This window comes from Macaca thibetana, chromosome 2, assembly GCF_024542745.1.
Source record: "Macaca thibetana thibetana isolate TM-01 chromosome 2, ASM2454274v1, whole genome shotgun sequence".
Taxonomy (NCBI): Eukaryota; Metazoa; Chordata; class Mammalia; order Primates; family Cercopithecidae; genus Macaca; species Macaca thibetana.
In genome coordinates, this window is record NC_065579.1 from 1990274 (window position 1) to 2005141 (window position 14868).

Consider the following 14868-nt stretch of genomic DNA (forward strand, 5'->3'; position numbering starts at 1 on the left):
AAGAATAATATCCTGTTCTTTTTTTTCGATGGATATAATATTTGCTTTTGCTTCTTTGAAGATAGTATTTGGTGTTTTTTTTTTTTTTTGAGACAGAGTCTTGCTCTGTCACCCAGGCTGGAGGCTGGAGTACAGTGACTCAATCTCAGTTCACTGCAGCCTTCACCTCCCAGGTTCAAGCAATTCTCGTGTCTCAGCCTCCCAACTTGCTGGGATTATAAGCACGTGCCACCACACCTGGCTAATTTTTTTGTATTTTTAGTAGGGTCGGGGTTTCACCCTGTTGGCCAGGTTGGTCTTGAACTCTGACCTCAAGCGATCCGCCTGTCTTGGCCTCCCAAAGTGCTGGGATTATAGGTGTGAGCCACCACACTCAGCTCCCTCTTTTTTTTTTAATTGTGGTAAAATATACGTAACATAAAATTTACTGTTTTTTTTTTTTTGAGACAGAGTCTCGCTCTGCCGCCCAGGCTGGAGTGCAGTGGCGTGATCTTGGCTCACTGCAAGCTCCGCCTCCCGGGTTCACGCCATTCTTCTGCCTCAGCCTCCCGAGTAGCTGGGACTACAGGCGCCCGCCACCACGCCCGGCTAGTTTTTTGTATTTTTTAGTAGAGACGGGGTTTCACTGTGTCAGCCAGGATGGTCTCGATCTCCTGACCTCATGATCCGCCCGTCTCAGCCTCCCAAAGTGCTGGGATTACAGGCTTGAGCCACCGCGCCCGGCCACAATTTACTGTTTTAACCATTTTTAGGTGTACAGTTCATTGGCATTGAAGTACATTCGCATTGCTGTGCAACCATCACGACCATCCATCTCCAGAACCTTTTTATCTTCCCAAACTGAGATTCTGTGCCCATTAAGCAATAGCTCCCTTTTCTCCCCTCCCTGTTAGTTTATAAAAGTTAACTAATCTATATATAGGTTTTACTTTTATCTGTTTCTTTTGGTCTGTTTTTATCCCTAGAAGTCTGGTGATTCTTGGTCATCCTTTATTTTTTTATTTTTTTATTTTTTTGAGACGGAGTCTCGCTGTGTCACCCAGGCTAGAGTGCAGTGGTGCAATCTCAGCTCACCACAACCTCTGCCTCCCAGGTTCAAGCGATTCCTGTGCCTCAGCCTCCCAAGTAGCTGGGATTATAGGCATGTACCAGCATGCTCAGCTAATTTTTGTATTTTTAATAGAGATGGGGTTTTGCCATGTTGGCCAGGCTGGTCTCGAACTCCTGACCTCAAGTGATCTGCCTACCTTGGTCTCCCAAAGTGTTGGGATTACAGGCGTGAGCCACCTCGCGCAGCCCATCTAGTTGTTTTTAAGAATGACCACTAAGAAACTGCTTGGGAACTCTTAACACATGGTGAGACATGTCAACTTTGGGGTACACTGTGGGCTATGCTGAGCCATTTTGTGGGGGTAATGTCTTTATCTTTATGGATTTGTGTGTGTGTGTGTGTTTGTGGACTAGTTACAGTCTCCAGAAAAGAATCTTCAGTCTGCTTGTATGGATAAGACAGACTGCTAGCATTCTGGGAGATGAGTGGCAAAGTGTGTTTGGAGTCTCATATGCAGTATATAATTCCATCTTCAAACTATGCCTGGAGTCCCTCTGTCTGCAGACTTTCCATTTTACTCTTTCTTTCTTTTTTTTTCCTTTTCTTTTGAGACAGAGTCTTGCTCTGTCGCCCAGGCTGGAGTGCAGTGGTGCAATCTCGACTCACTGCAATCTCTGCCTCCCGGGTTCAGGGAGGCGTGGTGGCCCATGCCTGTAATCCCAGCACTTTGGGAGGCCGAGGCAGATGGATTACCTGAGGTCAGGAGTTCGAGACCAGCCTGGCCAACATGGTGAAACCCCGTCTCTACTAAAAATACAAAAATAATTAGCCAGGCATGATGATGGGTGCCTGTAATCTCAGCTACTTGGGAGGCTGAGGTAGGGGAATTGCTTGAACCTGGGAGGTGGAGGTTGCAGTAAGCCAAGATTGCGCCTGCCTCAGCCTCCCGAGCAGTTTGGACTACAGGCACCCGCCACCATGCCCGGCTAATTTTTTTTTTTTTTTTGTATTTTTGGTAGAGACGGGGTTTCACTGTGTTAGGCAGGATGGTCTCAATCTCCTGACCTCATGATCCGCCCACCTCGGCCTCCCAAAGTGCTGGGATTACAGGCGTGAGCCACCGTGCCCGGCCTTCCATTTTACTCTTTCTAAAGGATAAACTTCCAGTCTCGGGTAGGGGAGGGTCACTTGACTGCCATGTGGAGTTAAGTAGGGATCTGAAGTCTAATTGCTTCTTAAACTTGAGGCCACCCTATAGAGTAATTGTTCAGACTTGTTTTGTTGAGACAGCCCCAGATATCACCATCTGTAGGTTTTTTCTCCCTGAATGATCTGTTTTCCCCCAGGGACTGGTCACCTTCCTGTGGGTATAGAGCTTCTTGCCAGTCTTATGGAAGCTGAGTAGGGAAGGGCCTGGAGGGGAATTCACGGTATAAACTCATTTATCCTCCTGGCTCTGTGCTCAGCTGTACATGACATACCAGACTATCCTGGGTCATATGCCACAAAAAGTGAAACTTTCATTATCTGCCGGGGTAGGAGATGGTATCTAGGAGTTTCACTGCTTCTTATTCAGACTTTGAGCCAGCCCTGCCTTTTCAGCACCACCCATACTCCTGACTTTCATAGGTATATGTTGCCTCCACTTCTGAGCCTTTCTGCTTTCTGAGGTCCTGTAGCTTCTTTTTTTTTTGAGACAGAGTTTCACTCTTGTCTCCCAGGCTCGAGTGCAGTGGCGCAATCTTGGCTTACTGCAACCTCCACCTCCCAGGTTCAAGCAATTCTCCTACCTCAGCCTCCCAAGTAGCTGAGATTACAGGCACCCATCATCATGCCTGGCTAATTATTTTTGTATTTTTAGTAGAGACGGGGTTTCACCATGTTGGCCAGGCTGGTCTCGAACTCCTGACCTCAGGTAATCCATCTGCCTCGGCCTCCCAAAGTGCTGGGATTACAGGCATGGGCCACCACGCCTGGCCCTGTATTCTCATTTGTGAAATGAAGGACAGGGAAGGGAGAGGAGACCAAATACCACTTAAGACTGATTCCATATTGACTTAATTATAATTTGCTCATAGCAAAATAATTTGTTTTGTACAGCAAATTTTTTTTTTTTGAGACGGAGTCTCGCTCTGTCGCCCAGGCTGGAGTGCAGTGGCTCGATCTCAACTCACTGCAAGCTCCGCCTCCGGGGTTCACGCCATTCTCCTGCCTCAGCCTCCCGAGTAGCTGGGACTACAGGCTGTACAGCAAATTTTTAAAAGAAAAGAGCAGGTACTTTTGCTCTGTATAGTCATGTGCCAGTAGATATTTAGTAAATACATATGATGTCAACATCTCAAGAGGGAGGCCAGGCTCCTTTGTTACCAGTCAAAGACTCTCTGGGTAGCCATGCAAGGACAGCACTTTATCAAATGCTCTCACCCAGTGATGGTTCTGGATCTCAAGTGAATATAAGAAAAAAGAACCAACACAAGCATACACACATATACTGCAGAAACACACTCTAGAGACAGTAGATGGAAATGAATGACAGTTAAAACCAAATGATAACTTCCCCTCAGGATTTAATAAGATCTAATATTAGTGAAGGCTCTTTAGTCTAGAAAGAAAGGCACCAGCCACTGCAGGTAGAGTGGAAGAAGCACTAGACCGAATCAGAAGCCAATATTTTAATTTCAACTTGCTAACAATTTACTCAGAAGTGCTGTATTATCTTTCTGTGTACACGTTTTCTCTGGGGAAAAAAAAATGGAGGACTGAACACATGTTTACCTCAGTTCCCTCTCCAAATCACACTGAGGTTACAGAAATCACATTTTTTTTTTTTTTTTGAGACGGAGTTTCCCTTTTGTCGCCCAGGCTGGAGTGCTGTGGCACGATCTCAGCTCAGTGCAACCTCTGCCTCCCGGGTTCAAGCAGTTCTCCTGCCTCAGCTGGGATTATAGGAGTGAGGATTACAGGGCTCAAGCAATCCTCCCACCTTGGCTTCCCAGAGTGCTGGGATTGCAGGTGTGAGTCACTGTGCTTGGTCTAAAATGACTCTTAAGTTTATTTTTCTTAGAGGCAGGTGTACAGCAAATGGCTTCTTGTTAGAGTACTCATGTCCTCCCTCCTCTCAGTTTTCATTGTGATGAAAACCTTGGTCAGGTAAGATTTCATTGTGTCTAATAGTCTAAATTGAAGTATATGTACTCTTTTTTTTTTTTTTTTTTCAATTTTCTACCTTAATTACTGTGAATATGTCTTCATGACCTTATTTTTAGATAGAAATATAACTTCCTTCTCTTCTTTACAGCTGCATCCAGATCTCATTATGCATCAGGAAAATGAAAAAACAGAGGAAAATTCTATGGAGGAAAGGAATCCACTTAGCCTTTTCTGAGAAATGGAACACTGGGTTTGGAGGCTTTAAGAAGTTTTATTTTCACCAACACTTGTGCATTCTGAAAGCTAAGCTGGGAAGGCCAATTACTAGGAATAGACAGTTGAGACATTTCCAGGGTGGAAAGAAAGCCCTTCAGATCCAGAAAACATGGGTCAAGGATGAACCCCCTTGTGCTAAGACCAAGTTCAGTGTGGATACTCCACATGCTAGCACTCTGTCCTCTCCAGTGAAAAGAAAGGACACTAAACACTTCGTTTCCTCCTCAAGGACTCTCCTGAGACTCCAAGCAGAGAAGTTGTTGTCATCAGCAAAGAATTCTGACCATGAATACTGCAGAGAGAAAAATCTCTTGAAGACAGTTACTGACTTTCCATCCAATAGTGCTTTAGGTCAGGCCAATGGTCACAGACCTAGGACAGACCCACAGGCTTCTGACTTTCCCATGAAGTTCAATGGGGAGAGCCAAAGTCCAGGGGAGAGTGGCGCGATTGTGGTCACCTTGAGCAACCACAAGAGAAAGGGCTTTTGTTACGGCTGCTGCCAAGGGCCGGAGCACCACAGGAATGGGGGACCCTTGATTCCAAAGCAGTTCCAACTTAACCGACATAGAAGAATCAAATTATCTCCTCTTATGATGTATGAGAAATTATCCATGATTAGATTTCGGTACAGGATTCTCAGATCCCAGCACTTCAGAACCAAAAGCAAAGTTTGCAAGCTAAGAAAAGCCCAGCGAAGCTGGGTACAGAAGGTCACTGGGGACCATCAAGAGACCCTTAGGGAGAACGGTGAGGGTGGCAGTGGCAGCCCATTTCCTTCCCCGGAACCTAAAGACCCTTCTTGTCGGCAGCAGCCGTACTTTCCAGATATGGACAGCAATGCTGTGGTGAAGGGGACGAACTCTCATGTGCCTGATGGCCACACTAAAGGAAGCCCTTTCTTTGGCAAAGAGCTTAGTTTAGACGAAGCATTCCCTGACCAACAGAATGGCAGTGCCACACACGCCTGGGACCAGTCATCTTGTGCTTCTCCGAAGTGGGAGTGTACAGAGCTGATTCATGACATCCCCTTACCAGAACATCATTCTAATACCATGTTCGTTTCAGAAACTGAAAAAGAAATTGCGACTCTGGGTCAGGAAAATCGGACAAGTTCTCTTAGTGATGATGGAGTAAAACTGTCAGTGTCTGGAGCAGATACATCTGTGAGTAGTGTAGATGGGCCTGTGTCCCAAAAGGCTGTTCACAGTGAGAACTCATACCAGATGGAGGAGGATGGATCTCTCAAGCAGAACATTCTTAGTTCTGAGTTGCTGGACCACCCTTACTGTAAAAGTCCACTGGAGGCTCCCCTGGTGTGCAGTGGACTCAAACTAGAAAATCAAGTAGGAGGTGGAAAGGACAGTCAGAAAGCCTCTCCAGTGGATGATGAACAGCTGTCAGTCTGTCTGTCTGGTATGCACTTTTCCCTTATTCTTCCCCAGACTCCAAGCTCACACTTGCTGTCCGTTATCCTTGCTAATAAGAGTCCTACCTTTTTCTCCCACACATGGATTTTTCTTTAAACCAGTTAGTCTTCTTGAAGCCTTTTATATTACTGCATTGTGTAGATGTTCCATAATTTAATCCTCATGGACAGTTGCATTGATTCCATGTTTTTCATAATCTTAGAGTGTGATGAAATTATTTCTTTACATTTATACATTTGTTTCTGTAAGCTAAATTCTCATTATTAGAATTGATGGTGAAGTAATATTCACACTTAAAATTTTAAGAGAATTGAGTTAACCTCCAAAAAGTTGAACGGGTTTACACTTGTTAAGCTTTGCCAGTCTTATAGATCACAGAGTTTTGTTTTGATTTGCATTTTTGAGTTTTAAGTTTGAACATCTTTTTCTGTGTTTATTGGCCACTTTTTTGTGTGTCCATGGTTTTCCTTTGCCTATTTTCCTTTTTTTGAGATGGACTCTTACTCTGTCGCCCAGGCTGGAGTGCAGTGGTGCGATCTTGGCTCACCACAACCTCTGCCTCCCAGGTTCAAGTGATTCTCCTGTCTCAGCCCCCCGAGTAGTTGGGATTACAGGTGCCAACCACCACGCCCGGCTAATTTTTGTATTTTTAGTAGAGATAGGGTTTCACCATGTTGGCCAGGCTGGTCTCGAACTCCTGACCTCAGGTGATCCACCCACCCTGGCCTCCCAAAGTGCTGAGATTACCAGCGTGAGAAACTGTGCCCAGCCCCTTTGCCTATTTTTCAATGGGATTGTTTCTGTTTTGTTTTCTTTTTAGTATAGGAGACGCTCTATGTACCAGGCACTATACACCCTAAGAAGGGTGCAGCAATGAACAGAATATATGACCTTCAGGGACCTTGGTATCATTCTAGTCATAAAAATGTTAAATTAATTGCTGATTATAAATGTCGTAAGAATGGTCCCTCATGAAAGGTAAAAGCCTTCAGTACCCCAAAATTGTTTGATATTTTTGCTTAATAGAAGTTTTCAGTTCTTACATAGTAAAACTTATCTCTCTTTTTTTATATTTTATTTTTTGGAGATGGAGTCTTGCTCTGTCACCCAGGCTGGAGTGCAGTGATGTGATCTCGGCTCACTGCAACCTCTGCCTCCTGGTTCAAGCAGTTCTCCTGCCTCAGCCTCCCAAGTAGCTGGGACTACAGGCACACGCTGCCATACTGGGCTAATTTTTTGTATTTTAGTAGAGACGGAGTTTCACCATGTTGCCCAGGCTGGACTCGAACTCCTGAGCTCAGCAATCTGCCTGCCTCATCCAGTCTGCCCAAAGTGCTAGGATTACAGGTGTGAGCCACTGCGCCCAGTCAAAAACTTACCTGTTTTGGACTTTGAGCCTTCCAGTTTTTTTTTTTTTTTTTTTTTTGAGACAGAGTCTCACTCTGTCGCCCAGGCTGGAGTACAGTGGCCGGATCTCAGCTCACTGCAAGCTCCGCCTCCCGGGTTTATGCCATTCTCCTGCCTCAGCCTCCCGAGTAGCTGGGACTACAGGCGCCCGCCACCTCGCCCGGCTAGTTTTTTGTATTTTTTAGTAGAGACGGGGTTTCACCGTGTTAGCCAGGATGGTCTCGATCTCCTGACCTCGTGATCCGCCCGTCTCGGCCTCCCAAAGTGCTGGGATTACAGGTGTGAGCCACTGCTCCTGGCAGACCTTGTCTCTTAAAAAAGAAAAAAAAAAAATACAGGAAATCATTCTTTTTAAGTTTTTGGTTTCTTTGTTTGTGACAGTGTCTCACTCTGTCTCCCAGGCTAGAGTGCAGGGGTGTGATCTCAGCTTACTGCAAACTCCGCCTCCCAGGTTCAAGCGATTCTCATGCCTCAGCCTCCGGGAGCAGCCGGGACCACAGAGGTGCGCCACCACGCCCAGCTAATTTTTTGTATTTTTAGTAGAGATGGGGTTTCACCATATTGGCCAGGCTGGTCTTGAACTCCTGACCTCAAGGGATCCACCCGGCTTAGCCTCCCAAAGTGCTGGGATTACAGGCATGAGCCACTGTGCCTGACCTAAAGATTATTTTTAATTGACAACATTATATCTATTTAAGGGGTGCAATGTGATGTTTTGATGTATGTTTACTTTGTGAAATAAATCAAGATAATCAACATATCCATCACTCACACACTTTGTTGTAAGAACATTTAAAATCTATTCTCATCTATTTTTAAGACACAGTACATTATTATTAACTATAGTCACCAGACTGTATAATAGATCTCTAGGAGTGCTTCCTCTTGTCTCTCTGAAGCTTTATAACCCTTGACCAACATCTTCCAATTCTCTGCCCCATGTCCTGGTAACCACTGTTTATTCTCTACATCTATGAGTTTGACTTTAGATTCCAGATGTAAGTGAGATCATGCAGTATATTTGTGTCTGGCATATTTCACATATTGTGCTCCAGATTCATCCATGTTGCAAATGACAGGATTTTTTAAGGCTGAATTGTATTCCATTGTGTATATATACTACATTTTCTTTCTCCATTCATCCACTTATGGGCATTGAGGTTGATGCCATGTCTTGGCTATTGTGGATAGTGCTGCAGTGAGTATGGGGTGCAAGTACCTCTTCAACACATTGATTTCATTGTCTTTGAAATATACTCAGAAGTGGAATCGCTGGATCATATGGTAGTTCTATTTTTAATTTTTTGAGGAACCTGTATACTGTTTTCCTTCATGGCTGTGCAAATTCACATTCCCACCAGTAGTGTACAGGCTTCCCTTTTCTCCACATTCAGGTCCTTTGCCTGCTTTTAAAATTGGGTTATGTTCTTGCTATTCAGTTGTTTGAGCAGGAGACCATTTTTATAATCTTATACTGATAAGACATTTTTTGTCCATGATAGGAAGCTCAGAAGCAATGAAAATATACCAAATTGACTCTACAAACATTTAAATCTTGTGTGCATGTGTGTGTCTAGAGCAAAAATCAGATGACAATTTAAAAATTTAGATATGCACATGCCCTTTTACTCAGAAATTTGACTTGTAGCAGGTGTGTCCAAGGGAAACAGTAGAACTAGGATAGATCAAGAGTTTTAATTGTTACATTATTTAGAGGTAAAAATAAATGGCCATCAGTAGGGAATTGGTTAACATACAGTGTGCATTTTTTCAGGGAAAAGAGAACTGTCCATGATATAGTGGATGGAAAAAAGTAGTTTCAAGAAGAGTAAGTTTAGGCTGGGCGTGGTGGTTCATGCCTGTAATCCCAGCACTTTGGGAGGCTGAGGCGCATGGATCACCTGAGGTCAGGAGTTCGAGACTAATCTGACCAATATGGTGAAACCCTGTCTCTACTAAAAATACAAAAATTAGCCAGGTGTGGTGGCATGCGCCTGTAGTCCCAGCTACTCGGGAGGCTGAGACAGGAGAATTGCTTGTTCTTGTGAGGCGGAGGTTGCAGTGAGTTGAGATCGCACCACTGCACTCCAGCCTGCGTGACAAAGCTCCATCTCAAAAACAAACAAACAAACAAAAAAAAGTTTAGTGTGTTTAAGAAATACATGATCAGGCCGGGCGCGGTGGCTCAAGCCTGTAATCCCAGCACTTTGGGAGGCCGAGACGGGCAAATCACGAGGTCAGAAGATCGAGACCATCCTGGCTGACACGGTGAAACCCCATCTCTACTAAAAAATACAAAAAACTAGCCGGGCGAGGTGGCGGCGCCTGTAGTCCCAGCTACTCGGGAGGCTGAGGCAGGAGAATGGCGAGAACCCGGGAGGCGGAGCTTGCAGTGAGCTGAGATCCGGCCACTGCACTTCAGCCTGGGCGGCAGAGCGAGACTCCGTCTCAAAAAAACAAACAAACAAAAAAAAACACACAAAAAAAAAAAATACATGTTCAAAGGCTTGAAAGTCCAAAAGCAATTATGAGCTCACTGCCATTTATTTAAAAATAATTATGGTCGTGTATTAGGAAAAAAACAACTACTTAAAAGCTTGTTTCCACATATAAAGTAAATGTTTATAAAAATGTCCAACTCTTTTTTTCTAGACTATTAATTTTTTTTTTTTTTTTTTTGAGATGGGGTTTTGATCTTGTTGCCCAGGCTGGAGTGCAGTGATGTGATCTCGGCTCACTGCAACCTCCGCCTCTTGGGTTCAAGTGATTCTCCTGCCTCAGCCTCCCGAGTAGCTGGGATTACAGGCGCCTGCCACCATTCCCAGCTAATTTTGTATTTTTAGTAGAGACAGGGTTTCTCCATGTTGGTCAGGCTTGTCTCAAACTCCCAAACTTAGGTGATCTGCCTGCCTTAGCCTCCCAAAGTGCTGGGATTACAAATGTGAGCCACCGTGCCCGGCCTAATGTGTTATTTTTAATTTAGTGCTTTAGAAAAAAGTTAAGGTAGATCTTTACCTCATTCTTTACACCAAAATGAATTCCAGCTGTTAATAAAATATTTGGTTGCCAGTTCTTTTTTTTTTTTTTTAAATTTATTTCCATGGATCTGGGAACCAATGAAATTAGTTGGTAGTTCTAATACTGTTTATTGAGTAATTTGTTCTTTTCCCTGTGGTTCAGAAATGCAGCCTACCATTGGGTCTCTTTGGATTTGATCTCTGTTCCATGCTGGCTGTATTTGCCTTAATTAGCGTAGTTAGTTTTATCATTTGACAGGAGCTGGCACTCCTTATTCACCTCTCTCCTTTAATTCTTTACAGAAATTTCTAAGAATTTCTCACATTTTTGTCCCAAGGTAAATTTTGGATTTGTTTTCTAATCTTTTTAAAAAGTATGGTTTTTACTTGATGTTGCATTGTATGTATAGATTAATTTAGGGAAAATTGCTTTCATTGCAAAAGATTTCCTGTCCCTTAGTAGTATTTTGCAGCTGTTCCCTTAGGTTTTTTGCACATTCCTTGTGTTTGTTCTTAGATGCTTTATACCTTCCTTATTATTGATGGGCCCTTTCTGAGGTATGTATTGTATTTTGTTGGAGAACCATGTGGTTGCATTTCCTACGTGCACAATACAGTGAACGTCATTCCACATTCAGGGTGGAATGTGATCCAGGTCAGTTGTATCAAAGGAACACTGTCCAGTGCCATTAGTTTAACATGATGGGTACTTTTAACTTCTTTTTTTTGAGACAGAGTCTTACTTTGTCACCCAGGCAGGAGTGCAGTGGTGCAATCTTGGCTCACTGCAAGCTCCGCCTCCTGGATTCACGCCATTCTCCTGCCTCCTGAGTAGCTGGGACTACAGGCGCCCGCCACCACGCCTGGCTAATTTTTTGTATTTTTTAGTAGAGACGGGGTTCTACCATGTTAGCCAGGGTGGTCTCATCTCCTGACCTTGTGATCCACCCGCCTCGGCCTCCTAAAGTGCTGGGATTACAGGTGTGAGCCGCTACGCCTGGCCTTACTTTTAACTTTTTTTTAAGAAAATTCTTGGCCGGGCGCGGTGGCTCAAGCCTGTAATCCCAGCACTTTGGGAGGCCGAGGCGGGTGGATCACGAGGTCAGGAGATCGAGAACTATCCTGGCTAACATGGTGAAACCCCGTCTCTACTAAAAATACAAAAAACTAGCCGGGCGTGGTGGCGGGCGCCCTGTAGTCTCAGCTACTTGGGAGGCTGAGGCGGGAGAATGGCGTGAACCCGGGAGGCGGAGCTTGCAGTGAGCCGAGATCACGCCACTGCACTCCAGCCTGGGAGACACAGCGAGACTCCGTCTCAAAAAAAAAAAAAAAAAAAATTTTTTATTTTTTTAATTAATTAATTATTTTTGAGGCGGGGTCTGGCTCTGTTGCCCAAGCTGGCATGCCGTAGTGGGATCTTGGCTCACTGCAGTCTTTGCCTCCCAGGCTCAACCCATCCTCCCACCTCACCCTCCCCAGTAGCTGGGACTACAGCCATGTGCCAACACGCTTGGCCAATTTTTGTATTTTTTGTAGAGAAGTGGTCTCACTTTGTTGCCTAAACTGGTCTTTAACTCCTGGGCTCAAGCAATCCTGCCTCAGCCTCCCAAAGTGCTGGGATTACAGGTGTGAGCCACTGTGCCTGGCCGGGTACTTTAGATTCTAAAATAACACCTCAGGTTTTGTTTTTTATATTACTACCTTTTGTACTTGCAGAGTGTGCTATAATTTGAACTCCAGTTGTTGTTTGTTGTTTTTTCCTAAAATTTTATCCTTTGTTTCTTGGGTCACTTTGAAATTTTAGTACTTTGGGAGTAAAATAAATTGTGTATACCAAGCGCATTTTTCCTTTTTTAGTTGATTAGTGAAAGCAAGTGGGTAAAGAATGGTGGATTTAACTGTCATTTTATAAAATCTGTTTCTGGGTAATTCTTGGCCCCAGATATTAAAAAGGAAAGGTGAAGAACCAAGTTGTTTTTGTAGAGAAAAGATAACATATTTCTTGCTTTGCAAGTGGCATAGCGTTAACAGCCCAGTTTCTGTAGTCACGGGACCTACAATCAGGATCTTAGTTCTACCAGATGCTAGTTAAGTGCCCTTGGGGAGGTAACTTAACCTCTCAAAGCTTCTGATGTCTCCATTTGATTGCCTGGTTGGTTGGTTGGTTGGTTGATTGATTGAGACAAAGTCTCACTCTGTTGTCCAGACTGGAGTGCAGTGGCATAATCTCAGCTCACTGCAGCCTCTGCCTCCCAGGTTCAAGCAATTTTCCTGCCTCAGTCTCCCAAGTAGCTGGGATTACAGGCATGCTACCATGCCCGGCTAATTTTTGTATTTTTAGCATACACAGAGTTTCACCATGTTGGCCAGGCTGGTCTTGAAGTCTTGACCTCAGGTGATCCACCTGCCTTCCAAAGTTCTGGGATTACAGGCGTGAGCCCCTGGCCCAGTGTCTCTATTTGTAAAGTAGGGATACTTACTATCTTAATACACAGGGGGGCTATAAGGACTAAATGAGATATGCTAGTGCTTTTCTTATGATAAGTATTTTTTAACCGTTGTTTTACTTCTGGTCCCAGTGAGATAATAGTGTGTATAAGTGAGACACTGTCATCTAGGGTTCTCCTTGAAGATCGTACCTTGAAGGGCATTTCTACTGAATAAGAAATCCATGTTTAGGCCGGGCGCGGTGGCTCAAGCCTGTAATCCCAGCACTTTGGGAGGCCGAGACGGGTGGATCACGAGGTCAGGAGATCGAGACCATCCTGGCTAACACGGTGAAACCCCATCTCTACTAAAAAATACAAAAAACTAGCCGGGTGAGGTGGCAGGCGCCTGTAGTCCCAGCTACTCGGGAGGCTGAGGCAGGAGAATGGCGTGAACCCGGGAGGTGGAGCTTGCAGTGAGCTGAGATCCGCCCACTGAACCCCAGCCTGGGCGACAGAGCGAGACTCCGTCTCAAAAAAAAAAAAAAGAAATCCATGTTTATCATCTGAAAATGAAAATAAAGATACAGATAAGAGGAAAATGTGTAACAATTTAGAATCTCCATCATACTCTACCACCAGAAATAACATTGTTAGCAAGAGCACCATGATACTAGTTTGAAATTCAGGTCCATATCCCATTGTGGGGGACACTGCCTTCTTATTTGAGGAGCCTCAATCAAGGTTGTGGGGCCTAAAGTTTAATTTTTATTGTTGTTGTTAGGGGTATTATTTTTCTACGAAAAGTAATTCTCAATGCAGTTTCTCAAATGGTGGGATTCCTTATCTTCCATTGGGCCCATTCCCCCATGTAGACACAAGGTTATGATTAGATAACTGTAAGATGTGAAATAGTAAACACTAGAGGCAAGCATATGGTCTGTTCCTAGTTTAGAAGCCCCAAATCTTTATCCCCTACTCTGATGAAGTTGGAGCATGGGACTATCTTCCTGTCTACTGTATTTGCCCAAAGCCTAGAGCAGAATAGACAGGAGAAAGGACCTCTTTTCTGTTTACTGTACCCTGACCTTTGCTCCTATGTTAAGCCTTTAAAACTGAGAGGTACTCTGGTGGGAGATTAACAGGAGGAAAAATAAATTTTTCACTTCTCTGCCTGTCTGTCCCCTCATAAAAGATGAAACACTTTATTCCCAAGACTCTCTTATGATCTTTTCTATCCTGTTCATATCAATGCATGGCAGAGGCCATTCTTGGAGTTACAAAGGGAACTGGTTAAGATATGTGGCTAACAATCCTCATTTTTCCTGTCTTAACTCAGTGGACTTAACGGTCAGACTGATGGTTAGCTAGGTTGTTGCTCTGCCCATTCAGCATTGGTGAACAGCCTAAGTCATGTCTGTACTTTTGTGAGCATCTAAGCCTTGCCTCAGCTTTTTTGTATTTACTTAGAAATAATGTCCTGGGTGGCTAGGCACAGTGGCTCACGCCTGTAATCCCAGCACTTTGGGAGGTCAAGGCAGGTGGATCACCTGAGGTCAGGAGTTCAAGACCAGCGTGGCCAACATGGTGAAACTCTGTCTCTACTAAAAAGAATACAAAAATTAGCTGGGTGTGGTGGTGGGCACCTGTAATCCCAGCTACTTGGGAGGCTAAGGTAGGAGAATCACTTGAACCCAGGAGGGGAAGTTGCAGTGAGCCAAAATCGCGGCATTGCACTCCAGCCTGGGTGAAAAGAGCAAGACTTTGTCTTAAAAGAAAAAAAAAAAAAAAAATGTCCTGGGTTTATTTCCTGGGGCTTTTTTAGGTTCAGTGGATCATTCAGTGATATATATAAGCACATATACATGTTACTTACATTTACCTGAAGACTGTCCTATGGTGTGGCCAAAAGCCACCTTTAAATTTTATTTCTCATCTTGGGAGGCTGGAGTAAGAGGATCACTTGAGGCCAAAAGTTCAAGACTAGCCTGAGCAACACAGCAAGACCCCATCTAAAAAAAAAAGAAGGCCGGGCGCGGTGGCTCAAGCCTGTAATACCAGCACTTTGGGAGGCCAAGGCGGGTGGATCACGGGGTCAGGAGATCGAGACT

At 44.3% G+C, this 14868-nt stretch overlaps 1 protein-coding gene across 6 annotated transcripts in view; it reads left to right on the forward strand.

The window, feature by feature from the left end:
* SENP5 (SUMO specific peptidase 5) overlaps window positions 1–14868 on the forward strand; it is a 73181-nt gene that overhangs the window by 15084 nt on the left and 43229 nt on the right. For all 6 annotated transcript variants that reach the window (XM_050779152.1, XM_050779156.1, XM_050779153.1 and 3 more), the window contains one exon: window positions 4350–5893. In XM_050779152.1, the coding sequence (XP_050635109.1) occupies window positions 4381–5893 (1513 nt within the window). In that variant the 5' untranslated portion in view covers window positions 4350–4380. The remainder of the gene's footprint in view (window positions 1–4349; window positions 5894–14868) is intronic.